This window comes from Dendrobates tinctorius, unplaced genomic scaffold (assembly GCF_039654945.1).
Source record: "Dendrobates tinctorius isolate UK_male_01 unplaced genomic scaffold, ASM3965494v1 ptg000070l, whole genome shotgun sequence".
Taxonomy (NCBI): Eukaryota; Metazoa; Chordata; class Amphibia; order Anura; family Dendrobatidae; genus Dendrobates; species Dendrobates tinctorius.
The window spans coordinates 78,097,869-78,125,281 of record NW_027361738.1 but is presented as its reverse complement, the minus strand read 5'-3'; the positions used below and the strand labels follow the sequence as shown (position 1 = coordinate 78,125,281).

The 27,413-nt window shown below is 45.9% G+C and overlaps 1 protein-coding gene across 5 annotated transcripts in view; it reads right to left on the bottom strand.

The window, feature by feature from the left end:
- The window catches only part of CDK14 (cyclin dependent kinase 14), a 701,555-nt gene that overhangs the window by 509,702 nt on the left and 164,440 nt on the right, over positions 1-27,413 (bottom strand). For 3 of the 5 annotated variants that reach the window (XM_073581965.1, XM_073581962.1, XM_073581964.1), the window contains one exon: positions 5,597-5,842. The exons of 1 other annotated variant lie outside the window; for it this stretch is intronic. In XM_073581965.1, coding sequence (XP_073438066.1) covers positions 5,597-5,842 — 246 coding nt within the window. The remainder of the gene's footprint in view (positions 1-5,596; positions 5,843-27,413) is intronic. One more of the 5 variants, XM_073581963.1, reaches the window with a different exon arrangement.

The following is a 27,413-nucleotide window of genomic DNA, read 5'->3' as shown; positions in this document are numbered from 1 at the left end:
CCTTTTTGTTCTCTAAAAGATAGGCGACCACCATGGATGTCTGACAGTGGCTCTCTCATAGAGGACACAAGAACTCGGCATAGTGACCGCTCCTATATATGGGACAATCGACCTGCAGACAATATATAGATGGCTTTAGTTTGCTTAAATCAAGTCAATAGCTACATGGGGGCAGGTCTGAGTTCATTTTTTCATTTTTTTGAGGATTCAGATTAATGCCCCTGAGGGCATCTTGTATAAGGGGCAGACATGGTGGTTTTTCCTCTGTACATGGTCATCCGCTGCAATGTGGTTCCATACGAAGACCAGTGCTGTGACCTCTTTATTTTCCTAATCATTGAGGTTCCCAAAGGACAGGCCCCCCAGTAATCAATAAACGATGGCATATATGATGGGATTAGCCCTTTCAACTCAGAAATTCTGATGATCTTGGGGAATTTTAATCATTCTCAACCCCAGGAACCCAGGGCACAAATCACTTACTTAGTCTTGGCCATGATATTTACATACAGGGCTAAAGCAATGAGCAAAAAAAAAAAAGAAGTTTGCCTTTGGTAAGGCCGGTTTCAAACTTCCATGAAATACAAACCATACTATGATCGGAAAGCGCAACCTTTGGATCTCCCGACCTGAGCTAGGTGCGTCACACGTCTCTGAAGCAGCTAGCTCAGGTGATAAGACCCGGCGGTCAGGAGGGGCTTTCAATCTTCAATCTGAGCACTGTCAGTGTTTCATGGATGTGAGAAACTGGCATAAAAGGAAAGCCTAGTTACCGCTTCTTCTTATCACCCAATAATTGAATTGGGGCCTTTAAACCTTTTGGCAAACTTATGCATTTTTTTAAAAAAAGATCTGGAAATATAGCAGCACTGGCCACTAAAGCAACAACAATAAACTGACACCCCTTTTTGTCAGCTTTACTGTACAGGCTGCGGCAGAATGAACAGAGGCATCTCGCTATGATTAAAAAGTGTGCAAACTAATTACAGCTCTGCCATACAGACGGAGGCCTAGACTAGGCAGGATAGCAATACCATACACTGATAAGGCTCTGTAACTAGTCTCAGGTTTGTAGTCTAACACTTTCTGGAAACTAAAAAAATTCTGACATTTTTCAGTCAATTGATGACCATTCATGGCTGTTGCTGGGGCTACATGGTGAATTTAGCCATGACAAATGGCCATCTGGGCAAAGAATGCTACATGCCGCTGCTACATCACAGCACAATGCAAAAGAACGGGATTGCACTAAGATCCCACAAGGTACAATGACGAGCAAGTCACAAACAATCAAAATTAATCCGTATTTTCGTGCTTTGCTTGTCGTGGTCGTTACATCTTTTGGGTCACAGTGAAACGCCATTTACTCGCAGATATTAACAAAAAATTATCAATAGCTTCAACCTTTCAGGCATCATTTCTTTTCTACATTCTTACTGAACATTCTAAGGAATGAAGCTAAAATACCTTTTGATCCTGCAGAACATCCCTTTAAGTCTTGAACAAGAGATCAGCAGACAATTTTAAAGGCTTTTTTATTTTTATATCTTCCGTGTTCATCTAACCAGCAGGGGAACTGCTCTATCCTGCCCCATTAAGCATTGTTGAAGCATTGATTTCAGCTCCATAGAAATACATGAGCGCTGCAGATTCATTCCAGTTTAATGCGTCGTATGGTTCAGAATTGGAAAAAAAAATAGGTTTTATTTTTCGTAGAATATTTAATTAAATAATTGCTACAGTATAACAGCAGGGGCACATGTATAAGATTATCTCAGCACAGGAACATTTTTTTTTAAACACATCCAATTGTGGAACTTATTATCAAAGATCTATTTATTAAAATGTTCATTAAAATTAAACTTGGTTCATGGGAAAACCCTTTAATTAAGGTCATTACAAATCGGTGCTCCCTGACAATATTGTTGTAAGCATCGATCGTCTTTTCTATTTATTTCACATATATTTTCCATAAAGCAAAAGCAATAATAGACAGCCTGTAGATACTGCTCATATAAGACAGTGTATGTGCCATGTGCTGGCATGCTGGGCAGTCAGCAAAGACATAATATACTATGCTCAGGGCTAGAAGGTATAAAAAGCACAAAGGACGTGTCCTATGGCCAACACCACCACAGAGATCTAGAGGATCGCCACCACTTAACCTCTCTAACACTACCACAGAGGCAAATGATATCTCCACCACTCACCCTATCTAGGGGCCACCACTACCACCAAGACCCATAGGATCTTAACCACTCACCCTCTCTAAGGGTCACACTACCATCACCGAGATGTAGAGGATTTCCACAATTCACTCTTCAGAGACTAATACCACTAAGACCTATGATATTAACATCACTCACCCTCTGTAGAGGTCACCACCAAGACCTATGGAATCTCCACCACTTTCTCTCTCTAAGGGTCACACTAGAACCACCTCTAGGATGTACAGGATCTCCGCCACTCACTTTCTATGGGCCACCACTATCACAGAGACATAGAGGTCAGCTCCAAGACCTAGGTTATCTCCACTGCTGCTCACCCTCTCTTGGGGGTCACCACCACCAAAGAGATCTAGGTGATCGCAACCCAAATTACTCTCTCTAGAGGCCACCACTTTCACCAAGACCTATGATATCTCCACCACTCACCCTTTCATCACCACCACTTAGACCTCGGGGATTTCCAGTACTCACAGTCTCTAAGGGTCACCACCACCATAAAACCTTATGTGATCTCCACTAATCACCCTCTCTAAGAATCCTGGCATCTGGTGAGGTAGGATTTAGCCCTGCACAATATTATTTTGCCAAATAGCACCCACTAAACTTAAAGAGTCATTCACAATATTCAAAGTTTATTGCTCATCCTATTGGTTGGGTCAGACCTCATTAATCCCTAGTGGACTGTAAAAGAAAGCAGTGCACTGGACTTGGCTAGTCTACAGCAGACCCATGGACAATGAACTGAGTGCAGACATGCATGTGCAACCACCGGTCCATTCTGATAGGGTATTTCAGACCTCCGTTTTGGGGATCAGTGGAGGTCTCAGCACTTCGACCCCCACATTGCTCAGAATTCTGTTTTGAGGGTTGGTGGGAATTCCAGCACATGGACCCCCACAATCAGCAGGTTATCACCTATGAATTTAAATATTGGGAATTATCCTTGTAAGCGTTTTTCCAGGTAATAAAAATTCTTTTTCCACCACTATAGTCAGCGATGGACTTTCTGGCCATTTCCAATGTGTCGAGACAGCAGAAAAAATAACAGACCAGCGGGGACCAGATAAGCTTCCGATCAGGAAAGGAAGGTGTGTAAGGAGGTAGACCGGGCTGCGGGTACCTGTGCAATGCCGTTTCCAGAACTGCCAAGGCTGCATCCAGTGTTACAGGGGGGAAAGAATGGAGAACCGGACAGGACCCATGACCTGGTGGTAAGGGGTGTGGTGAGCCAGGGAAGGAGAGAAGTTGAAGCGCGGGAAAAGGGAGAGGGTTCCCGCCGTAGGAAGGAGAAGGCAGCAGCGTACTGCGCTCTTCAGAGGGAGGGAATGTGCGGAGCTGAGACTCGGGAGAGTTTTAGTGAGGAAACCCGTGAAAAAGTGAGTGCGCCCAGCTAAGCAGCGTGGTGCGGTTGCATTGGGAAGTGAGTGTCTGGTGCAGGATCGCAAGTTGTGTTCCCCATCACTGTTGGGCATGCAGCGGCGTGCGCACCGGATAGAGACTTGTATGGCGTTCCCCACTTTGTCTCTACAGATTAAAGGACTAGGGGCTCAACGGGCAAAACCGGTTAAGTGGAGTTTAATAAAAAGACTGTTGTGTTATGCTATAATCCAACTGTTAATTCCTTGTTACCCACCCCGTTAGCTCCCTGCGAGGAGTTTATTGTTATAAATTAAACCGCACTTTAGTTAATTCTTGCTCTGCATTCCCCGCGTTACAGCATCCTCTTACCTGCTTACAGGTGAATAGTACTTCTTTTATTTTGTAAGCAGTCTGAACCCTATAAAACATATCTATATTCCTGGGAAATCCCAATTAGTCTGGCCCTGACTACAAAACACAACAAAAAGTACATAAAATATAAATGTTTTGAAAATGATGAACCCAGATCACACTCATCCCATAGATTCAAAATGGGCTTTGTTGGGATTCTCTTGAGGATCCTGTTGTTTCACCAGTCCACTCGCTATAAAAAGTGACCAGAACGGAACCTCTGAAAATCAGTGTGAATAAAGCCTTACTTTTGTGATTATGTCGACATTTTGGACAACATAGTAGATAAAATATTTGTTTTTCTGGTTTCCAGGACAATCCTTTGGGGTTATTTAGTGTAATAAAAATGTTTTTGTCCAATGGCAAAAAAGGATGAAAATTACTAACAAACTTAGGGAAACACAGGGTAAAGAAGGCAGACAATGTTAGAAGAAAAAAAATTAAGGGGGCTCGCCAGGCTTAGGACAAAAGTCTGCAGTCACTCCACATGACTGCAGACTGGTGAATTGTGAAAGTATGTGGTGCACGAGGGGGGTCACGATTTCCCGGTAATCCTGGAGATATTGAAAAAAGCTAGTCGGTACGTGACTGCACTTATGCGAATCGTACAAGGAATAAGTGATGACGGGACAACCCCTCTGAGCTAAGCCAGCCCTCTTGTGTGTCATGAATGATGCAGAGACCAAGAAGGGGGCTGGCTTAGCTTTTGAATTTGAAGAATTGATGACTATTGCTGGTGGTCTGTATGGATCATTTAAGTAGCCAGCCTCCTTTTCTAACATGGCAGATGCAGATCAAAAAGGGGACTGGGTTAGCTTTTGAAATGTAAGAATTGATGACTACTACAGGTGGTCTGTAAGGATCATTTAAATAGCCGGGCCCTCTTTTTTCACTCTACATTAGCCATAACAAAAAAAAGGGGCTGGTTTACCTATTGAAATGAGCCAGACAGACCGCTTGCATTAATCAACAGTCCCGCAATTTCACAAGCTAAGACAGCCCTCTGCATTAACCAAGACAGAAAAGGGGGCTGGCTTAGATATTAAAATGAGCCAGAAAGCTATCCCCCTTTATTCTCATCACTGATCACACGCTGACACAGAGAACTCTTTTCTGTGTTAAAACTAACTTGAAGTTCTGGCGCTGGCATCTCGAGATCGGGGCAGATAATTTAATGCAAGTATATTAGCAGGTTTTTCTTATTTCCCTTTTACACAAATTAAAACTTTTTTTTCAAGTAGGGCCACCCCTTTAAGGACACATGAATGGTTTCACATTAATTATCTCCACCTCCATAGTCACTGAGCTCCGTTTTCGCTCAGCACAACTATGTACTACACCGTCAATCAAAGGGCTCCATGGGTATCAAATGGCATTTCCATTGCAATATTTGATGACGCTTGTCAATAATTTGGGTTTCCAGTCCTAAAACATATTATTTATACAGTCACATGACCAGAAAAAGTTACACTAGTTAACTTATAGAAAAGTATTGCTTTGTGTTGCCTACAATATCAATCCCCCCCCCAACAGCGAAAACTCTTAGCCCAAACTCAGTCTTCCTGATCACACCAGGCTTCGACACCGTGCACTCTTACCGAGCTAGGGCTTGAATGACGTCTGACTTTGGGAGACTCCTTCCCCACGGAGGCACTCTTAAAGTTAATGCATGCATTGTTTTCAGAGTGCACTCTCTTCACCTGGTTTGCAGATTTTTCGAAAGGGTCAAAACTGCTCTGAGTCCTCTGAACCCGGACTTTCTTGTCTTCAGGAATGGTGTCCAGTGGTTTGATCACAGAGTCCATTCCCTGACAGTTCCGTGTGGACATCTTGGTGACACATATCTACAAGGAGGTGAGAAGCAGAAAAAAAAAAAAGCTGAATGTAGAAAACAAGCCAACATAGATTATGGCTAAGCAATAAGCAGACATACATCGTATCCTTGAGGTCGGAGAGAAGAATTGCTTTTGTTCGATACTACGAACATGTTCCTTTCAGGATGATGCATTGTTTGTGGAGAACTCAACAATGACTTAAGTAATCAATCCCTAAGTTACAGAAACACGAGACACTCTATCTGCTTGGTGTAACCCAAACAGAACCATCGACCGTCACCTAATACAAGCTGCATCTGTCTGTTCTACAGTCCTGAAAGAAATGTTCACAGCCAGCTAAGCCTATACAATGCCATATAATAAATATCTCATAATTAAAGTGGACCTGTCATCAGGTCAAACATGGCCATTTATTGCTCCTATTTTATTCTCGCCTCTGCCCTGAGCAAACCGGTTTTCGTTTTTTGTAAATCCGCCATATGGTTCCAGAGATATAGACCTTTTAACTTGATGTTCATTTTTGATGGTCTTTACAAAGGGGCGTGACTCATAAGATTTTATAGGGGCGTGTCCTTAGGTTGCACTGTGAGCCCCGCACCTTGATAAATACCATAAAAATTTGCATATAAATTACAAAGGATCATATCTCTGGAACCATACGACGGAATTTTAAAAAACAAAAAATAAAACATTCAGGAAAGTGGCTAGAATAAAATAAGAGTAAACACTGCCCAATTTTGACCTGGTGATAGGTCTCCCTTAAAGTGCAGATCAACCTATGGATACAAATTAAAATACAGTAGTAATTCCCAATTGCGGAGGGTTGTGATAATATAACTCGCCCTATACACTATACTGCACATTCAAAAAATGTAAATCTGTATAGCTACACCTATACTTCTTTTACATTTTGACATGTTGCAGAATATGGTTTGCATTTACAAATTGTCAATGTTCCCAACCAAGCAGCTACACTACGATATACAATGCAATAACTAACACTGAGCACCGAAATAAGCGATTTATGCGACCCGCCGGCGGACACTGTGTGTCCTGTGTTTGAGAACTGCTCATTCGGAAAAGATTGAGCTGACTCAAATAGTAAGGCTTAACATTTTGCTTTGTTTGCAGAGTATACCTGAAGGTTGTACCGCATGAGTCCATCATGTCCAACCAAAGTCATATCCACGTCAAAGACTGATGATTACACGATAAACATTAGTACAATCATCAGCATTCTAGCAAGTGACTAGGTGAAACAAAACTTTTAAAAAGGGAATGTGTCATCATAAAATGACCTGTTCATTACGTCAGGATTTTTACATGAAATTTAATTTTTTATTTTACATATGACTATATTACATTAAAGACAAGTCAGAAATATGACAATTTTTACACTGGCCAATAGGTCTAAGAGTTTACTGATACAACTTGTTCTTGTAAGCAGCCACCAGGACATAAGCAGCAATAGACTGGCTCTGAATCTTTGACTTTCATAGAAGTATTTTCTAGGCATGTCTGATCTGGGTGTAAGTATAGGAGTAACCCCGGCACACTAATAACATGAAAGTAAAGTCTTCTCAACGACAGTCTTTAATTGTTGTAATTTTATTGACTGTGAAAAAAAGGGTGGTGTTACAATCCAAAAAAGGGTGGTGTTACAATCCAACGTTTCAGCTCTACTTCTCGAGCTTTCATCAGGGATATGACTAGATCCTTGGTTTTGAGGTGTGTGTATAAGTGGTATAGGTTTGCCTTTGTAATCCAGCTGCTGGAACGGTACCTATAGTAACCACGATGTGTAGGGTCAGCACGTGACTCCCGTCCTTGTGTCCTAAATCTAGTCAGGTGTGGAGGAGGCCGGCCTCCTCCACACCTGACTAGATTTAGGACACAAGGACGGGAGTCACGTGCTGACCCTACACATCGTGGTTACTATAGGTACCGTTCCAGCAGCTGGATTACAAAGGCAAACCTATACCACTTATACACACACCTCAAAACCAAGGATCTAGTCATATCCCTGATGAAAGCTCGAGAAGTAGAGCTGAAACGTTGGATTGTAACACCACCCTTTTTTGGATTGTAACACCACCCTTTTTCTCACAATCAATAAAATTACAACAATTAAAGACTGTCGTTGAGAAGACTTTACTTTCATGTTATTAGTGTGCCGGGGTTACTCCTATACTTTAGTCTTGTTTTTTCCCAGAGCACCTAAGTTGGGGTTTGAGCCTGTCATATCTATTTTATATTTGATCTGGGTGTAAGGAGATGGCCGGTCCCCTCAGTTGCACCCCCGCCTTCTGCCGTGTGATCCCCCTTATGCACTTCCCATGTACCTAAGTGATATACCTGTATGGTTATATGTGTGCCTTATATCTGGCAATGTATTATACTATATTATGTATGTTCTCCTTCAAAGGGCTGTATTTAGTTAGGGATAGCAATGGTTAATGTGAGGGGCTGGGTCAGCAGCAGAGAGAGAAAGCTGCTGTTTCCCTCCATAACTGCCGGGATCGTTGACCAGTGCAGACTGCAGACATACAGACAGACGGGGCACTGCCAGACCCCCCAGATGGGAGAGGTCTGTTGCTCCGGGCTAAAGATCACCAAAGACTAAAAAAGGACTACAACACAGGCTCACTGGACTTTAGAGGGGCCTTTGCTGAAGGGGACTCAGGCGCCCAGATTCCAGCGGTTGGACAACTGTGATCCTCAGCTGCTGCGGCCGTTGTGGGTACAACTGCAGCAAATGTCAGAGCGAGAGCAGGAACTCCAGTGTTGAAAATTGTCTTTTATGTCCATCCTTCATCCTCTGTTCAATAAAAAGTTATGTTTTCCCTGTTGGAATACAGCTGCATCTCTGGACTCCTAATTGCCTGGACTGCTGTGGCCCAAGGAGTAAAGTATCTCTGTTTGGGGGAAAAACTGAATACATGCCAGATTGCATGTACAAGGGTCCGGGGGTGTCTACAGACTGTGTTTAGTGGGTGAGCTTGGTCCGGACTACCACCCCGGTGCCCCTTGTAACATGGGCATTGGTCATTGTGCAGCGTGAGGGAGGAGGTGAGCTGTAACATCATCTACTGTGAATGGTGAATCTTGTGTATGTACTGTATATAGAGATGTTATCAGTAATTTTACAGGAGGAGGAGGTGAGCTGTGACAGCACCTATTATGCATGGTGGATCCTGTGTTATCTACTGTATATAGAAGTGTTAACAGTCATTGGACAGGAGGGGGAGGTGAGCTATGAGCTGTTGCCTTTCATTGTAAACTTGTCTGTTAGGTTAATGCAAGGCTTCTTTTTTTTCTCTACATAATAATTTTGAAAATTGAAAAAAAAAAAAAAAAAAAAAAGATTAACAAAAATGATTAAACAACATGTAACAGAAGCCAGATTTAAACCATAGATCATTTTCTGATGACACATTCCCCTTAAATCTATTTTTTTATGGTCAGCACATATATAGATGTTAGTGCTCAATGGCACCAAATAAATAAAATGGTATAAAAGGGAATTTATCTTGGCACTATAATTGTATGTGGAATTTGTTAATTCACAAAAGGATGAGTGCAAAATATATCCGACTATGCATAATAATGTTTCAGTCTTCTTGGACCTAGTTCACATTAATATTCGGAGTAGACGTGCAGCAATACGAGCAAAGCAAGTAATGGGCCAACGTCGCCAGAAGTCACAATTATAGTGCCGCGGTTCAATTCCTACATTTTCTTTTAAGCCACCTGTCACATTACTCAACTCAAATCATCTCAAGAGCTCACAGATTAAATGGGAAGGAATGCATATAAAATATCATTGTGTGAACAAGTCCCTAACGAGTCCGCAACGTCGGAAGCCTGAAGTTTTACAGGTTTACGGCCGGAACAGCAAACAGAACTACAGGAAAAGTAAGTGGAGATAATTAACGTCTAAGGTTGAGAATATCACAGCTGATCCATCTAGTCGTCTTCCGAGCAGACATTTCACAAACAGATGGCTGCATTACTAAGTGTATTTAGCAGCAAGAAAACATTTGAACAAAATTAGAATATGGTAATAAAGCACAGGTTATGTAAGAATTATTCCTGACAGCACATAAAAGTGAGGCATCGAGGTCTTTACCTACAATTTATCAGCAGGCGAAGGCAACCTGTGACGCTGCACCCGCTGCGGCAACTTGTGACCCTCCACCTACTGAGTAAACCTGTGACCCTCCACCTGCTGAGTAAACCTGTGACCCTCCACCCGCTGCGGCAACCTGTGACGCTGCACCCGCTGCGGCAACCTGTGACCCTCCACCTACTGAGTAAACCTGTGACGCTCCACCTGCTGTGTAAACCTGTGACCCTCCGCCCGCTGCGGCAACCTGTGACGCTCCACCCGCTGCGGCAACCTGTGATGCTCCACCCGCTGCGGCAACCTGTGACGCTCCACCCGCTGCGGCAACCTGTGACGCTCCACCCGCTGCGGCAACCTGTGACGCTCCACCCGCTGCGGCAACCTGTGACGCTCCACCCGCTGCGGCAACCTGTGACCCTCACTCCGCTGCGGCAACCTGTGATCCTCCACCCGCTGCGGCAACCTGTGACCTTCCATCCGCTGTGGCAACCTGTGACCCTTCATCCGCTGCGGCAACCTGTGACCCTACACCCGCTGCGTAAACCTGTGTCCCTCCACCTGCTGTGGCAACCTGTGACGCTCCACCCGCTGCGGCAACCTGTGACCCTCCACCTGCTGCAGCACAAAAACCTTCACTAACTGCAGCAAAACATCTACAATGCCTTGCCATTTTGCTGGTGTAGTCTGACTTAACATTATTCTACAGATTTTACAGATCTTCACATGTATGATGTAAATACAAGCTTAGGAAGCTGACAGTCCATTGAGGCAAGTGGCTAGGCGACCAGATGGTCCCAAACTGGCTTCTCTGAACGTCTTTATGGAGCCAGGTGACCGGATGGTCCCAACCTGGTTTCCCCAAATGTCTCTATGGCATCAGGTGATCGGAGGGTCACAATTCTAGCTTCCCCAAACGTATCCATGGGTTCCAGGTGACCGGGATGAGTTTAAGTCTCATTGATTACTCAATCTGCAAAGTTCATCCTTCTCTATTTTTGCCGGTGAACAAACTAGCTGGTCTGGTACTATGTGTAATCAACATATTAACGAACATTTGTTGTTCAATTACCCTATATCCCGGGAGTCTTCTAGAGATTACAGACAATAAGTTACAACAAACATCACCTCAAAAGACAATATTAAAGGCTCATACGAACAATAGTCTGGGTTTCTTGACCAACTAAAGAAAAACAGACGTCAAGGTTAGATTTCAGAAAGGCAGATTTTAAGGGATTCAGAAAGAGAATTGGAGGGATCCAATGGCTGGATATCCTTAAAGACAAAAATGTCCAGGAAGGATGGGAAATCTTGAAAAATGAAATTCTCAAAGCACAATTGTTAACAATTCCGAAAAGAGGGAAGAATAGGAAGCATTTAAGGAAGCCAGGATGGATGAACACAGAACTTAAGCACATGCTAAAAAGGAAGAAAAAAATGTTTATAAAATGGAAAGAGGGAGGCATATCTAAAGAAGAATATAATGCTGTCTGTAGAACCTGCAGGGCACAAATCAGATTATCTAAAGCTGACAATGAATTGAGGCTTGCAAGAGATGTCAAAAGCAATAATAAAGGATTTTGGGGATATGTCAAAAGTAAAAGAAAAGTCAAAGATGCTATAGGATTTTTACAGGATGAAAATGATGAAATGGTAAGACAGGATGTTGAGAAGGCCGAACTTTTAAATTCCTATTTTGCATCTGTTTTCTCTCAGAAAGGAAATGTGACATCAACTGTTCTTCACTGTCCTATTAAGGGTATAGAAGAATCCAGGACATCTATAAACAGAAAGATAGTGAGGAAACACTTAGCTAACCTAAATGAATTCAAGTCTCCAGGTCCAGATGAATTACACCCCAGAGTACTGAAGGAGATAGCAGAAGAAATTTTTGAACCCCTCTCCATAATATTTGAAAATTCTTGGAGAACAGAAGTCCCAGAAGACTGGAGAAGAGCAAATATTGTTCCTATCTTCAAAAAGGGGAAGAAGGTGGACCCAGGCAACTATAGGCCGGTGAGTCTGACTTCTATACCAGGAAAGATCTTTGAACAAATTATTAAACAACATGTATGTCAGTACCTGGATAAGAATGAAGTGATTAAACAGAGTCAGCATGGGTTTGTAACTAATAAGTCATGTCAGACTAACTTAATTTCCTTCTATGACGGAATCACTGATTGGGTGGATCAAGGAAATGCTGTAGATATAGTATATCTTGACTTCAGCAAAGCATTTGACAAAGTATCTCATACAATCCTTATTGAAAAAATGACTAAGTATGGAATGGACAAGGCAACTGTTAGGTGGATTCATAACTGGCTTAGTGATCGGACCCAAAGAGTGGTCGTAAATGGCTGCACATCCAGTTGGAAGAATGTCTCAAGTGGGGTACCACAGGGCTCTGTCCTGGGCCCTGTATTGTTCAACATCTTTATCAACGATTTAGATGAAGGAATTGAGGGTAAACTGATTAAATTTGCTGATGACACAAAGCTAGGAGGGATAGCTAATACTAGAGAAGAGAGAGAGAGGATTCAAAAAGATATAAATAAACTGGAGAAGTGGGCAGCAACTAACAGAATGGTTTTTAACAGGGACAAATGCAAAGTACTACATCTGGGCAATAAAAATGAAAAAAGCATATACAGAATGGGAGGAATAGGCCTAAGCAACAGCACATGTGAAAAAGACTTGGGTATACTAATAGATCACAAACTGAATATGAGTCAACAGTGTGATGCAGCAGCAAAAAAAGCAAATGCAATTCTAGGATGTATTAACAGAAGCATACAGTCTAGATCACGTGAAGTCATTATTTCCCTCTACTCCTCTTTGGTCAGACCTCATCTGGAATATTGTGTCCAGTTTTGGGCACCACATTTTAAAAAAGACATCAACAAACTGGAGCAAGTTCAGAAAAGAGCAACCAGAATGGTGACCGGTCTGCAAACCCTGTCTTATGAGGAAAGGTTGCAGGATTTGGGATTGTTTAGTTTGCAAAAGAGAAGACTGAGAGGAGACTTAATAGCTGTCTACAAATATCTCAAGGGCTGTCACATTGTAGAAGGATCATCTTTATTCTCATTTGCACAAGGAAAGACTAGAAGCAATGGGATGAAACTGAATGGGAGGAGACACAGATTAGATATTAGAAAAAACTTTTTGACAGTTAGAGTGATCAATGAGTGGAACAAGCTGCCACGAGAAGTGGTGAGTTCTCCTTCAATGGATGTCTTCAAACAGAGGCTGGACAGACATCTGACTGGGATGATTTAGCGAATCCTGCTTTGAGCAGGGGGCTGGACCAGATGGCCCAGGAGGTCCCTTCCAACTCTACGATTCTATGATTCTATGATTCAAAACATATAAATTTAAAAGTCAACATAAAAGATAATGTGCATGCCTCCTGGCCTACTCAAAACAGACATCTGTATAATTAAGATGTTTAAGTATCGACACAGTGAACATAACCCGCTCAAATACACAGCTGCCTTTAGATTCTGCGAATCTATAGAAGACTGTAAAAATATAAAATTTAACAAATACAACAAAAATATAAAAACAGTAAAAATGTACCCCAAAATAACACCAATATAAACAAGACCTCATACAGCTGCATCGAGAAAAAGAATCTAATGTGTTATCAAATGACCTATTGTTAAAGTTTAGAAAGCATCATTTATTTATTTTTTTTTATTTTCACTAAAGTTGTTAAAAAAGTGTATGAAATCTTGTTGTTTTATCTCAGAATAGGCAGATATTTCTACGCAACAATAAAGTATCTTATTAACAGGCATCTTATGATCATCACGTGCAGAATTAGAATACAGTAGATAACAAGATCCATCACTCACAATACACAATAGGTGATGTCCCAGCTCACCTCCTCCCCTCCTGTACAATGGCTGATAACACCTCTATATACAGTAGATAACACAAGATCCACCACTCACAATAGGTGATGTCCCAGCTCACCTCCTCTCCCTCCTGTACAATGGCTGATAACACCTCTATATACAGTAGATAACACAAGATCCACCACTCACAATAGGTGATGTCACAGCTCACCTCCTCCTCTTGTACAATGACTGCACAGTAACACCTCTATATAGATAGGTAACACAGGAACCAGCATTTATATTAGGTGATGTCACAGCTCACCTCCTTACCTCCTTGCACAATGACCATTTTTCAGGTCACAGAGCATGCCCACAACAATGTGTTGTAGAAGTCAATGAGCAGCAGTCTAGGCCTCCACTGTAATAATTTTCACGCAAAAAAAAAATATCTATATCTAGAAAATAAAAACAATTTAGGAAAAAAAAATGTGTTATTATCTTGTTATAAGTAGATGAAAAAATATACCGTAGGTGATGGGTGACAGATCGGTACAGACATGTTGCACTCTACATTCTATTTACGTAAAAGAAAAACAAAAAAAGCAACATGAATAATGCCAGCAGCGAGACTAATAACACATTGTGAAATCTTATGTAACTACAGAGAGAACATTTACGAGCTTTTCTATCACTCGCGCTAACATTTCTATTACCAGAGCGGACAGTGCGTTCCTGAACGATTCTAATTACTGTAATCACTAAAATAATGATATATTAGTAATCGACCGAAAGTAGAAAGCTGCAGGTTATGGACGAGTAGCAACAGCTACATTAAGATTATGTAAAAAGTTACCACGCCAAACCTGATGTCACTGCTCCCTGCGGCGTGTGGGAAACAGCCAATCAATATGCCAACCAGCGACTAACCCCAAACTAACCAAACCAGGCCCCGACACGTGCCTCAGTCGGTAAAGACAAGACTTACGCTTATAATGGTTGAGGGGTTGTTGTAGACCAAAAGAGAAAGCCGCCACTTATGGCGTTTGCTCGTGACCAGTTATCCAACTGGTCATGGTCAATATGGCAGAGAAGAAAACAGATAATCGAACTGTAAAAAAAAACTAAATAAAAGGGATGAGGTCACCAGGTTTTCCCAATAGAAACTAAGGCCATCAGCTTTACCGCCTCTATTACAGCAGTCTAACAATCTGAATATAAAACTTCCATGCCCTCTGCAGATCCCCAAAAATACCTTTTATAATACAACCGTACAGCGCAGTCTGATCTGATGGGGGTCACTTGCCTTGCTCTGCTCTCTGTCCTACATGTTCCACACAGGGTCCCCAATCTCGCCCCCGCGCAGGCATACTTTGCTCCGCCCCACTGAGGGCAGATTAAAGTCCTGTAATGCACATGTGTGGCACCCCCAGGAGTATGGTCTCCACAGTGGCATTGCCTTCCTCCTAGGGAGAGTGATGTCATGCCTGGAAGCAATAAAGGGTCTCTCTGGCAATTAACCATAACATGCAACACAGTTCCCACTCCGGGCTAGCAGAGGGAGCTCTGAACCAATACTAAGGGGAAGAGCTTCTCTCTGGGGGCCAGGAGGGGAAATTAGTCAGTTAGTGTGAGGACGGCGTCGTGTGGAGACGAGGAGGAGAAGGGATGGGGAGACTGAGGAAAGTGGAGAGCTCAGTCCCAGTGATGGCGCATGATCTGGAGCCTGGTCTCCAAGGGTGTATGGTTACTAACGGCCCTGCACCAGAAACCAGAGGAATAGGAAGCTGTAAATGCCCTATTCCGACATAATCCTCGGAGGCACAACAGCGACGGGTGAGCCAAGAGAGTTAAAAGGCTGTCTGCCATGAGAGTGGAGTGTGGATAACATCTGACAGGAGGAACTCCAGTGTAACTCAGTACTGGGAGTACTTCATAGAGAGCAAAAGTAAGGAGACTGCACAACCCATCTGCCAGAGTGATTCCTGATTTGCTTCCAGGCTAACCAGCTCCTGTGCCATCTGTACTCAGGACCCTGGACTGCATTTGCCAAGTAAAGGTAAAGAAACTTCAAACTATTGTGTCCTTGCCTTCTTGCTGCAACCTCCCCGGCACTGCTACATCTCTGTGCCTGACACTGCACCTTCCTTCCCAACACCCACCTACACTGCCCTGGGACTACAGCCCTGCCTGTGGAGGGCTATAACATCATTGCTGCACTACACCATCTGTCCCAGAGCATCTGTCTGCAGCGTCGGCTTAACATTTGCCGAACACCACAGGTGGCGTCACGAATCCTCTATTCATAAACTTTATTCCATCACTTCACTCCCTTACATGGACGCCCAGGGCCACGGACCGGGTCACCGCTACTGTGACACTTCCCAGTGAAATACCGGCCCGGTACCGAGTACCCCACTGCCCTGGCGGGCAATCCACATGCACCACGGGAGGACACAGAGCGCCGATGCCCAGAAGTAAAAGCGGCGCATGCACATTACATACTTTGATCTGCACTCAGCAGGACAGAACGAAGTATGCTTGCGCAGGAGCGTGACTGGGGGGCGCTGTGTGGATGACATAGGATGCGTCATCCACATGAAGTGGGGAAGGAGGACAGCAATTGGGGAGAAAAAAAAGACACTGAGCAAGACCAGAGATGCTCGTTGGACTGAACCACGCTGAAGAGGTATAAAAAACTTATGGGTTGCTAGACTGCTGTAAAAGAAGGGCAAAAGATTATTTTATATTCGAAAACCTGGTGACAGGTTCCTTTTAAGGAAATGGAGGAAGGTGGAGATCACCTCGTATTCCTGAGGCTTCAAGGAGAAAGGACTACTCCAGGGGTGGTTCCTTTAGAAAAGCAAGGCAGGTGACACTGACTCCATCCAGTCAGTAATGAGTGGACCTCACTTGTCCTTCTGAGGCTTTAAAGGAAGAAAGGACAGCCCAGGAGGAAGTTCTGGGTCGCCCTCACACCCAGGGCTGTGGGGTACTCGGTACCGGGCCCGCGGATCTCCACGAGTGGGGTGGTTGTCACGGCAGCTATGACCCGGTCCGTGGCCCTGGGCACCCATTGTAAATAGCAGAAATGTTCATTGAATGATTCGTGACGCCACATGTGGTGTTCGGCAAGGAAGGTGTTAAGCCGACACTGCAAACAGATCCTCTGGGACAGATGGTGTGGTGCAGCAATGATGTGATGACCCTCCACAGGCAGGGCAGTAGTCCCAGGGCAGTTTAGATAGGAGAGATAGGGGAGAGACGTAGATGGTGCAGTGTCAGGCGCAGAGATGTAGCAGTGCTGAGGGTGTTGGCATTTGATAAGAGTAGGACACCAGGGCATGTAGTTCCAAAGCTTTACTCACAGTCTGTTGTGCATACAGGTGCCCGCATCTGTGCCGTGTCCTCTGGGTCAGGAGCTCAGTCAACTTCCAGGCAAGATGAGGTACTCCGTTCCAACACTCCGCCAACATACTGTATGTGCCTTTTCTGACCGTCTCCCTTTTGCGCCTATAGTGAAGTACTCTCAGTACTGAGTTACACTGGGGTTCCTCCTGTCCGATGTTCTTATGAACTCTACTTGTACGGCAGACAGCTGTAGCCTGCTTCGGGGACTCCTTGCTACTAAGTCCCGGCTCACTCACGTTGCTGTTGTGCCTCCAAGTCTTGTGTGGGAATAAAGTGGTGACAAGTTCTATTCCTCCGCTGTCTGCTGCAGGACCATTAGTATACATACAACCTCGGGGACCGGACCCCGGCCTTGCGCTGTGAACTTGGGAAGGGTTCTGCTCTAACCCTAATCCTCAGTCCTCCTTTTCTCCTTATGTTCCGTTCAAATCTTTCTTATGAAGAGTCAGGCTTTCCATCAATGTCTCTTTCCTGTGCCAGCAGACACAGGTCACTGAGGTCTGCAGCACTTCCTTCATCCATCCCACTCAGGGTATCTCCTCTCTCTCAGACTCCCTGAGTCCGACTGACTAAATCCTAAACTCTTCCCAATCTTTTGGTGCAGAGCAAGCTCCACCCACCTCCCAGCACTCTTCGTGTTCCAAGCAGGGAGCCACCAAAGGTGCTTTGCTACACTACTATGTTGTGTGGGATGCAGGTGTTGGAGTGTGGTCAGGTATCTCCACCTTACCTGAATGGTGGGGTACCACACCTCAGGAGGAGGTGCAGTACCTCTGTGGCGACTGAACCCTCAGGGGCACCACAGTTCTCTATAAAAGTAAGGGAGGAGACACTGGCCTGGCTCCACCAAACCAGTAATGAGCGGGCCTCACTCGTCTTCCTGAGTGTCACGTTCGTTGGTGTTGGGACTTTGGGCATTAACCAGGTCCCTAGAACTAGGGTTGCGCTAATCTATCCCTGTCTCCCAGATTACTCCTGAAGGTGGAGAAGCCAGGATCTCGTTCCTTGCTATACTCCTATATCTACCCAGATCTGTCCCTTGCCCCACCCATGGTGTCATGGTCCAGTCCGGAGTTTATCTTCTGCTGTCTTCACTCTGGACTGGTCATGCGGGGGTTAATCTCCTCAGCCTCGTTCTGGAGCTAGCTGGGCTATTTCAATCCCTCACAGCCTGCTGACCAGTGTTAGTGATAGCTCAAGCTTGCAGTTTAGAGCCGCTGACCCTTGTACCCTGGTGATCCTCCTGCCTTTGACTGATATTCACGTGTATGACCCGGACTGATTTCTGACCCCGTCTCTTGGTATTCGTTTCTGCTGTTACGTTCCCTCTCTGGCATCTGACTCCCTGGCTTGTACCCCGACCACGTATTTCGCCTCACGTTTTGGACCCCGTGCTCATGTTCTGGCTTTCTGACTCTCGGCTTTGGTATTTTGACTACGTGTATTGCTGCTCCTTCTGGTACGTCTGCTCCTGTTAGTTTCTGACTCGGTTCGTCTGACTATTCTCTCTCGTTACCTGTGGCACCTGTGCTGTTGCTTAGGGTTGCTGCTCTTAGTGTATAACCTCTCTTCCCTCACCAGCTCCCCCTGGTGGAGGTTTCACTACATTATCACTAACCACACATTTAAACGGGATTTTGATTTTTTTTTTTTTTCTCTGGCCATGGATCTGCTGCATAACTTGGCAGATCAAGTGTCCAGTTTGACACAGATGGCGCAGGACTTTTCTGTGAATCATCAGTCCCTTGTCATGTCTCAGACCCACTTACAGAAAGAACTGACTGAGACTATTAAGACCATACAGGGAAACACCTCTCATATTGTTTGTCCACCAGGTGACTCTGTAGATGTTATTTTGCACTCTCCTGAACCCTCAGTTAAACTTCCTGACACATTTTCTGGCGAAAAAGGTAAATTTCATATATTCAAGGAGAGTTGTAAATTATGGTTTTCTCTTAGACCCCGATCGTCTGGGAATGAGACTCAACGGGTGGGGATTGTTATCTCCTTACTTAGGGAGGGTCCCCAATCCTGGGCTTTTTCATTGCCCCCTACTGCCCCTGAACGGATGTCGGTAGATAGGTTCTTTGAGGCCCTAGGACTTATCTATGACAAACCGGACTGTGTTAGGGTGGCAGAGGACACTATTTTGGGTCTGGGGCAAGGGAAGCACTCAGCCGAATGGTACAGCTCCGAATTCCGTCGATGGTCCACTGAGGTGTCCTGGGACGACTCTGCACTGAGATGTCTGTTCAGGAAGGGACTGTCAGATTGCTTGAAGGACGCTCTGGCTCTCCATCCACCTCCCAGTTCATTGGAGGAGGCTATGACTCAGGCTATCCGTATGGATCGGAGACTGCGGGAGAGAGGTGTTACTCAGCGAGGGGTTCCGTTTTTCCCTGCTAACCCTGATGTTTTGCTTCCATCTAAACCTATGGAGGTGGGAGCCACCAACCCACAGGAGAAAGAGAGGAGACGGCGACGTGATGGAAAATTGTGTTTTTACTGCGGAGATCCCGGACATTGGAAAAAAGACTGCCCCTCCTGCCCTCCGACTAACAAGCGGCTGAGTCTGGGTGATAATCGTGGAGGTCACCCAGACTCTCAGGTACCTTTTTCTTCCTTTTCAAGAGTACTGCTAAAGGTGGAAATTGGTGTTGAGAACGGCTTTTTCCATACTTCGGCTTTTGTAGACTGTGGGTCATCTCTGAACCTGATTGACTCTAAGCTGGTGGCTCGCTGTAGATTAGGGACAGTTAGGTTGGAGACTCCCTTAAAAATTGTGGCTATTGATTCTACACCTCTCACTAAGGATGGTCTCCACTTCAGTTCTAAAGAATTTACCCTCAGGGTGGGGGCCCTACACCAGAAGCGCATGTCATGCTTTGTTTTGGATAACCTCCCTGCTGGACTGGTGTTAGGGTTTCCCTGGTTGCAACGGCATAACCCAGTTATTGACTGGGGGTCCCGGGATATTGTTAAATGGAGACCTGGGTATTCTGAAAATTGTCTTGCTACTGTGTCTATGTCATCCGTCAACCTGGAGGGTATTCCGGAGTACCTAAAGGGTTTTAAGGATGTGTTCTCCGAAAAGGAGGCTGAGGTTCTACCACCACACCGCCCATTCGATTGTGCCGTGGATCTTGTTCCCGGTGCCAAATTGCCCAAAGCCCGGCTGTACAATCTCTCCGGCCCTGAGCGGGCTGCTATGAAGGAGTATATCTCTGAGAGCCTCCGTAAAGGGCATATACGGCCATCTGTCTCTCCCGTGGCAGCGGGGTTCTTTTTTGTAAAAAAGAAGGATGGTGGTTTACGCCCATGCCTCGATTTTCGAGAACTGAATAAAATAACCATAAGAAACGCCTACCCTCTCCCACTGATACCTGATTTGTACAATCAATTGTCGGGGGCCAGGTGGTTCTCTAAGTTGGACCTCAGGGGAGCATACAATCTCATCCGTATGCGGGAGGGGGATGAATGGAAAACTGCGTTTCTCACCTCTGAGGGTCTGTTTGAAAATTTGGTTATGCCCTTCGGTTTGACTACCGCACCAGCGGTATTCCAGAATTTCATTAACCATGTTTTTTCTGATTTTATTGGATGTTTTGTAGTTGTTTATCTTGACGATAGACTTATATATTCTTCTGATAGACAAAGTCATATGGGTCATCTTCATGCGGTTCTCCAGAGGCTCAGGGAGAACTCACTCTTTGCCAAATTGGAGAAGTGTTCATTTTTTACTCAAGAAGTGTCCTTTCTAGGGGTCATCCTGTCCGCTGAGGGGTTTTGTATGGACCCTAGGAAGGTACAGGCCATTGTGGATTGGGTGCAACCCAGAGATCTCAAGGGTCTTCAGCGATTTCTGGGTTTCGCAAATTATTACAGAAAATTCATCAAGGGGTTCTCTCAAGTGGTCAAACCCCTCACTGATCTCACCCAAAAGGGAGCGGATCTTAAAAACTGGTCAGCTCCAGCTGTGGCGGCGTTTTCTTTGTTAAAAGAACGTTTCATGACTGCTCCGGTACTGGTGCAACCTGACTTGTCTAAACCATTCATCGTAGAAGTGGATGCCTCTGAGGTGGGAGTGGGGGCTGTGTTGTCCCAGGGGCCCACCACATTAACTAACTTAAGACCCTGTGCCTTCTTTTCTAAAAAAATTTTCCTCTGCTGAAAGGAATTATGATGTGGGTAACCGAGAGTTGTTGGCCATTAAATTGGCTTTTGAAGAATGGAGGCATTTTTTGGAGGGGGCTGTCCATCGTATCACTGTCATTACAGATCACAAGAATCTGTCTTACATCGAATCCGCCAAACGTCTGACTCCGAGACAGGCAAGGTGGTCACTTTTTTTTTCCCGATTTCAGTTTTCCATCACTTTCAGACCAGGTTCCAAGAATGTGAAGGCGGATGCCTTGTCTCGCAGCCTAGATCCGGTATCGCCTCCGGAGCCTCCTTCCTCCATTCTTCAGCGCGGGGTGGTGGTGGCCTTGGTGTCCCAGAGATTGGAGCAGGAGATTCGTGAGGCCCAATCTCTAGCTCCCCCATCCATACCTGAAAATAAGCTCTTTGTGCCTGTCCAGTATCGGTTAAGGGTGCTTCGGGAGTTCCACGACTCGGCTCTGAGTGGGCATCCAGGAATCTCGGCCACTCGTAAAGCCATCACTAGGCTGTTCTGGTGGCCCTCGTTGACTTCTGACGTCACTGGTTTTGTGTCCTCCTGTGAAACTTGTGCCCGCGCTAAAGCCTCCCACAACCGGCCGGCCGGGGAATTGGTGCCACTGCCAATTCCGGATAGACCGTGGACTCACCTGTCCATGGATTTTATCACCGATCTCCCACCCTCTAATGGCAAAACCGTGATCTGGGTAGTTGTGGATAGGTTCAGTAAACAAGCACATTTTGTACCCTTAACGGGCCTTCCTAATGCTGAGACTCTATCTAAGCTATTCATTGAGCATGTGATTCGGTTGCATGGTGTGCCTGTCAGTGTGGTGTCTGATAGAGGAGTGCAATTCGTGTCAAAATTCTGGAGAGCTTTTTGTAAAAGGCTGGGCATCAGTCTGACCTTTTCATCGGCCTGCCATCCCGAGACCAATGGTCAGACTGAAAGGACCAATCAGTCTTTAGAGCAGATCCTGCAGTGTCTTGTCACATCCAGACAGGATGATTGGTGCTCTATGATACCTATGGCGGAATTCGCCTTCAATAATCGTGTCAATCAGTCTACTGGTACTTCTCTCCTTTCTTCTGCAACTATGGGTTTCACCCTCATTTTGGTGAATTCTCCAGACTAGATTCGGAGTGTCCAGGGGCTGATTCAGCCTTTTTGCGGTTGGAGGAGGTTTGGAGGGAAGTTCAGAGAAACATTGGGGAGGCTCAGGGCAAATATAAGTTTTTTGCAGATAAACGACGCTCGGTGGGGCCGACTTATCAGGTGGGGGATAAGGTATGGTTATCCACCAAAAACATAAGGCTGAGAATTCCCTCTGCTAAGTTGGGTCCCAAGTTTATTGGTCCGTATGAGATTTTAGAGGTGATTAATCCTGTGGTCTTTCGCCTGCGGTTGCCTACGTCATTACGTATTCCTAATGTGTTCCATAAAGCGCTTCTGAAGCCATCGGTGCCTTCCTCTGATGAGTCTCCCTCGCACCTGCCGCCTGTTATGGTAGATGGGCAGACCGAGTACGAGGTGGAACAGGTGGTGGATTCTCGTATGCTCCGTCGTTCACTTCAGTACTTGGTCCATTAGAAAGGATACGGTCCTGAGGATCGGTCATGGGTGCCGGCGCGTTCGGTCCATGCGGATCGGTTGGTCCGGGCCTTTCACGCTCGTCATCCAGGGAAGCCTGGGGGTCCAGTGGCCCCCCATTGAGAGGGGGGTACTGTCATGGTCCAGTCCGGAGTTTATCTTCTGCTGTCTTCACTCTGGACTGGTCATGTGGGGGTTAATCTCCTCAGCCTCGTTCTGGAGCTAGCTGGGCTATTTCAATCCCTCACAGCCTGCTGACCAGTGTTAGTGATAGCTCAAGCTTGCAGTTTAGAGCCGCTGACCCTTGTACCCTGGTGATCCTCCTGCCTTTGACTGATATTCACGTGTATGACCAGGACTGATTTCTGACCCCGTCTCTTGGTATTCGTTTATGCGGTTACGTTCCCTCTCTGGCATCTGACTCCCTGGCTTGTACCCCGACCACGTATTTCGCCTCACGTTTTGGACCCCGTGCTCATGTTCTGGCTTTCTGACTCTCGGCTTTGGTATTTTGACTACGTGTATTGCTGCTCCTTCTTGTACGTCTGCTCCTGTTAGTTTCTGACTCGGTTCGTCTGACTATTCTCTCTCGTTACCTGTGGCACCTGTGCTGTTGCTCAGGGTTGCTGCTCTTAGTGTATAACCTCTCTTCCCTCACCAGCTCCCCCTGGTGGAGGTTTAACTACACATGGTAGTGGGAAGATGAGGTGTATAGGAACACACTATCCAGACAAACAAAGGTAGACGGACAGGGAAAAACTGAAAATACCAACCCTACAAAATACACACACCAAACAACAGAGTGGGACACAACGGAGATAAAGGAAGGAGATATTACATAGGAGAGGAAGAGGATATATACACAAACACTCCAAGCAACAATCTCCAGACCAAACTCCAACCACAAACTTCAGCTCCAGCTCCTTAACCAGGCAGTAGGAACTAACATCGGCAATCCCCAAGTGCAAGACTCGAGCATGGATAGCAGAAGGGAGTGGCCAACACTGAACAGATGACTAGTGTTGAGCATTCCGATACCGCAAGTATCGGGTATCGGCCGATATCAGCGGTATCGGAATTCCGATACTTAATTCCGATACTTTTTTCATATCGGATTCCGGGATCGGAATCGGAATAGGAAGTTCCCATCATGCTATGAGCCTGCTTGCTTTGATTAAGCCAATGGGAATCCTCCGAAGTGTGGGCACATCCTGTTAGGCATGTAGGCATGTTAACTATTGGCATGGCTGTGATTGGCTGCCGAAATGATGTCATGATGCACTATAAAAGCCACCGCAGCCGCCATTTCTGGTCACTCTGCTGTGAATTCAGTTAGGGACAGGCTGCTGTAGAAGACTGTGAGGGACAGTTAGAAATAGCGATTCTAAAAACAATATTGTGCTTTATCCAGGCTACATAAACCACCACTGTAGCTTGCTTTTCCCTAGCAGCGCTGTTTTCACAGCTGTCTGCAAGGGCTGTGTGAGTGCAGCTCATGCTGTGGAGTGGGTCCTGCAGCCACGTCAGGCTGTAGGCCACCCAGTGTGATCACTGCTGCCTCATACATCTTTTATTTTTTGAGCTGCATTTTTTAAATAATTTCAATCTAGTGTGCTTCCATCCGTATCCATATACGTTGGTTGCAAACACTAGTAGTAGACAGCGGAGCCTTTCTGCAGCCTTTCAGTGCTAGTGTCCACTTTGCTGCACTGTTCACGGCTGTCTGAGAGGTCTCTGACTGTGTGTGAGTGCAGCTCACGCTGAGTAGTGTGTCCTGCAGCTACGTCTGGCTGTAGGACGCTCAGCGTGCGTCACTGCCTCACACATATTTTTATTTGAGTGCAGCTCATTTTTTCTTCTATTAGTGTGCATCCATCCGTCTCCATCTACGGTGGTTGCAAACACTATATAGGAGTACACAGCGGAGCCTTTCTGCAGCCTGTCAGTGCCAGTGCCCACTTAGCTGCACTGTTGACGGCTGTCTGAGAGGTCTCTGACTGTGTGTGAGTGCAGCTCACGCTGAGTAGAGTGTCCTGCAGCTACGTCTGGTTGTAGGACGCTCAACGTGCGTCACTGCCTCACACATATTTGTCTCTGAGTGCAGCTCATTTTTTCTTCTCCTATTAGTGTGCATCCATCCGTATCCATCAACATTGGTTGGTTGCAAACACTATATAGGAGTAGATAGAGGAGCCTTTTTTTCTGGCTTGTGCCCTGCCGGCGCAGCCAGATTAGTATTACCCAATTTTTTTGGAGCCTCATCTTTTGCATTGTAGGTTACCTGCCTGCATTGTAATAGCTCCAAAAAGTTGGTGATACTATCAGTTTCAATTCTTTGTTCTCATACTTTGAGTTTGTTTCAAACAAAGAAACCACATAAAAAGTTCACCAAACACTACATTTTGAACTTGTGTAGGCCACATCAGCTCCTATTAAAGTCTAGTCCACACACACACACTTCATAAAATTAGTGTTTCTTGTACCTGTAACCAGCTGTTCAGGAATAAGCACACTAAGGCCCCCCTTTGTCCTTTTTTGCCTATCTTAAGCAGTCTTGCAAGATGAAGAAGGCAGGGAGTAAGGCGCGGGGGCGTGGGCGTGGGCGTGGAGTTTCAGCAGGGAGAGGACGTGGGGATTCTGCAGGGAGAGGACGTGGGGATTCTACAGGTAGAGGACGTGGGGATTCTGGGCCTGCTGCGGGCACCAGTGGATCAGCATCCCCCAGTTTTAGCAGGCAACAGTCCTTTATGCGCAGCTTTGTAGGACCTCAACGTACCCCACTGCTGCGGGAGGAACAAATTGAAGCCGTTGTCGGATGGATGGCAGCTAACGCATCGACTTCAATTACTTCCGCATCCTCTCAGGGTCAGAGCACCGAAGAGCAACCATCTGTCTCTTCACCACCTGCCAAAGTGCCCAGGCAGTCAGAGAGACATGGACAGGAGCCATCACAATCTCTACTTCTGTTCTCGGAATCTGTTGGCTTGGAAAGAGGGGGCCAGCCAAGCAGCATTCCTGAATGTGAAGAAGAGGGAGTATGCAGTGATGCGCAACTTCTTTGTCCCTCTGAATCTGAAGAGGCGAGTGGGCCAGTGCCTATGGTCAGCACACCTCAGTACGCATCAGATGATGACGAGACTCAGTTGCCACTTTCTGGTGCGTACGGTGCTGGCGAGACAACCCCGGAGAAGCAGCTGTTTGAAGAGGGGAGGGAAGATGATGAGGTCCTTGACCCATCATGGCGTGAGCAACAGGAAGGTGGTGGGAGCAGCTCGGAGGAAGAGATTCCCCTACCGGCCAAAACAGGAGGCAGAGGGAGGGGGAAGACTTGGTTGCCTGGACCCTCCACTTCGGCACCCGTTAGGAGCATTCCTCCTTCCAAAGGCAAACCGGGCGCTCACAAGAGTTGCAGTGCGTGGTCCTTTTTTGACACAGTTGCAGATGACATTTGCTTTGTCAAATGCAAGCTGTGTCATCAGAGAGTCAAAAGAGGGAGAAATGTCAGCAACCTCAATACCACAAATATGTGGAAACATGTGCGCACCAAGCACGAGTTGGAGTTGCATAGACACCCTCAAGACGTAGGCCAACGTACAGCACCACCTACCACCTCTTCAGTTCGTGTTGGGCCCTCTTCCTCCAGCTCACACACTGCTGGTTCGGCTTCCTCACAGGATCGCCAAGGAAGAACCTCTGCCACTGTTGTCCGGAGACCCTGTCAGATTCCACCCATAACAGCACGTTCCCATCCATCACAGCCATCGGTAGCACAGGCATGGGATAAAAGGCGCCCTTACTCGGCAAACCATCCCCGAGCACAGTCTCTGAATGCTGGCATTGCCAAACTTCTGGCAGTTGAAATGCTGTCATTCAGGCTGGTGGACACTGACACCTTCCGGGACTTAATGGCATTGGCAGTCCCCCAATACAACGTGCCCAGCCGCTTTTATTTCAGCAGGCGAGCCGTCCCTGCCCTGCAGAAACATGTTGAGGGCAAAATAAAACATGCGCTACTAAACGCCGTTAGTAGCAAGGTCCACCTGACCACCGATGCGTGGACCAGTAACCATGGACAGGGACGATACCTTTCCCTCACTGCCCACTGGGTCAATGTTGTGGAGCCGGGTACGGATCTGGAGAGTGGCGCTGTACGTGTTCTTCCAACGCCACGGATTGCAGGACTCCAGTCTGTACACATAGACTCCTCCTCCTACTCAAGTTCCTCAGAAACAGCAGAGCAGGAGCCTGTTACGACCGATATGAGCACAGCCGTGGCCAAACGTCAACAGGCTGTACTCAAATTAATTTCTTTGGGGAATCGAAGCCACACAGCGCAGGAGCTCTGGAATGCTATCAAGCTGGAGAGCGATGTGTGGTTTGGGCCAGCGAATCTCCAGCCGGGCTTGGTAGTGTGTGACAATGGCCGAAATCTGGTGGCAGCTCTTGGCCTAGGCAACC